At 37.6% G+C, this 2,500-nt stretch overlaps 1 protein-coding gene across 1 annotated transcript in view; it reads left to right on the forward strand.

Annotated features, from left to right (window-relative positions):
- The first annotated feature begins 1,444 nt into the window (after nucleotides 1-1,444).
- LOC138018625 (uncharacterized) overlaps nucleotides 1,445-2,500 on the forward strand; it is an 8,335-nt gene continuing 7,279 nt past the window's right edge. Inside the window, exon 1 of the mRNA XM_068865319.1 lies at nucleotides 1,445-1,549. Coding sequence (XP_068721420.1) covers nucleotides 1,483-1,549 — 67 coding nt within the window. The 5' untranslated portion in view covers nucleotides 1,445-1,482. The remainder of the gene's footprint in view (nucleotides 1,550-2,500) is intronic.

Raw genomic sequence — 2,500 nt, forward strand, 5'->3', positions numbered from 1 at the left:
GGAATAACAGTGGTTCTTTTATCCTCCGCCATTTTAGTCCGGAAAAGGTAGTTTGCAACCAATCTCCAGAGACAGAAAACAATGCTGCAATGTACAATTGCTTGTGGACGAACAAAAGGAGCTAATGAGAGATGTTTTGTTTTCGTCCATCAACAAGGCGGCGATGACGTCACTTAAAATCTACCTATATGAAAGTCTGTCCTAAGCTTACAAGTAACTTATGACTTGTAGTTTGCACTTGTAATTAACAAGTTGGTCTACAAGTCGAGTAGCCTGATTCTCAGACGGTCCAGGTCGCTCGTGTCACGCATACACTCTACACGAGCTCCTGTAAAAATTTTATTGAATATTTTACAGGTGTAGCGCTACACCTGTAGTTACAAGTCGGAGTCTTGTAACAACAACTTGTAACGATGTTTATTGAACTCATTTTCACGTGCACTTGTGAAAACAGGGTTCAACTTATACACTAAAAGTGTAACATTTTGTTTGAATTGAGCCCTGGTCCCAGTTGTTCAAAAGGTGTATAGCGCTATCCACCCGATAAATCACTACCATTGAATAACGCAGTTGGTTTAGCTATGGCTTATCCACTGGATAGTGATTTATCCAGTGGATAGCGCTATCTATTTTTTAAACAGCTGCGGCCAGATTGGCTAAACTGGAAATGCAGTTTTCAGGTGGCAGTTTTCAGTTTTCAGGTCCAGAAAGGAGGTATTGGGTGAAAGAAGAAGTATTAAACCAAGCATTCTGATTGGTCAAGGAGCAAAAAAGTCAGAGATCGCCAATCAAATGCGAGCCCTGGATGGCGCAATTTTTGCGTGCTACGTAACGTTGCTTCTGCTTAACCATCTCGATTTTTTTAACTGTGTATTATTAAGTAATCACATGATTTTTCTCCTGCATAATTTCAGTTATCAATAGAAAAATCACGCATGAATTGCTGTGTCTTCACGAGGAAGTGAAATATTCAAGCCAAAAAAACTATCATCCAGTAGCTACAAATTCCTTTTTTGCGAATTAGTTTTTCATCTTAATTTATCGATCAAACATACGTCAACGCGACGGAAATTGTGTTGCTTTCACCCACGACTAACAATTCCAAACCACAATCATTTAATCACACTAATAGTTTTCAATCGAAAAAAAAAAACACGGTATGTGACGGGTAAGTTTTTGTAGGATAAGATGCTAACCTAAGTTAATGTTGGTTCGTTATTTTGAAGTTGCATCAGACTTGTAACTTCCAATTTAACTCTCATGAAATACGCAATTTTGAATCATTGAGAAGCGGAAAATTCCTAAATGGCATCACTTTTGCATAAAGGTCACAATTCACCTAGCAAATATAATAGAGAACATTATCTTCTGAGGTCACTGTTACTAGGACTACTTAGCAACAATATGAGCACTTTACATACTTAAAACACCCGGTATTTTTAACTGTTCAGTTTTTCCTGTTTTTCACAACGTGAAGACAAGATGGGCTTTTCAAGGTTGTTCATTTTTGCTCTCGTCGCAAACTGTTTTTCATCACCGGTTCGTAGTGGTAAGTTATATTGTTAAGTCATTCACACAAAACATTAATCCCTTGCTACTTTTGTCTCTCTTTTGAATTTCCCTCCCAGTATCCTCTTAAGACCTATTCGTTGTTTTCTGTCATTGTTTCAAACTACATACCCTTTATACTCGCAAATAAAATCGCTGGTCGCAAAGTAGTAGCTTTGAGTTTTCAAAATTGTTGTTCTTTGAAAGGCCATAAAGGCAAAAGCAAGTGACGTGGACATACTGTAAAAAATCCTACTCTTTTCCGGAACGTCAAGAGTCGTATCTTTATTTTCTATAGAGGCTTTGAACTGCAGCCATGTTGCATGGCAGGAACAATGAAAATGTTTTGCATTAGAAAGAAAATTTGCTCCCATAGGAAAAAGAACTATTGTTCCTGCCATGTAACATGGCTGCCGTGCAAAACTTCTATTGTAGCTCGAATATTGTGTGATTGATACTCCGTCAAGTAGTTTACAGAAGACTCGTGGAAGCTGGCGCATACACTTGTTTGTTTATTGACATTTACAAGTTAATTTGAAAGGTATCTAGAGGAACTTAGGATCTTGCATTTATCGCACAACCAAAATGAAATGTCGGCCCGGATAATCCTGCCCAATTCTCTGTAGCTTGCAATATGCTCTCCCATGGAACCGTTTTATTCTAACCGAAAATATATTCGGAAAACAAATTGTCTTTTGGATTTTGGTGCCATGATATTGTTGCAGTGTGAGTATCACGTCAGACAAAAGTGAAAATTCCTCTTACAGAAAGCTGATCAAGGTGATTTAAAATAACATTGTGACTGCTAAATTTCACAAATTTAATTCGAAGTTTCTCTTTTTTTTTTTCGTCAACGGTAATTCCGCGTCTCATACTCTGTTAGTTTTTCAAGCTACTTTAATCCAAAGTCGAAAATCTCTGATATTATACCCACCAACGTGGTTTCCGAGAA

The sequence above is a fragment of the Montipora capricornis genome, chromosome 2, assembly GCF_036669925.1.
Source record: "Montipora capricornis isolate CH-2021 chromosome 2, ASM3666992v2, whole genome shotgun sequence".
Lineage (NCBI taxonomy): Eukaryota > Metazoa > Cnidaria > Anthozoa > Scleractinia > Acroporidae > Montipora > Montipora capricornis.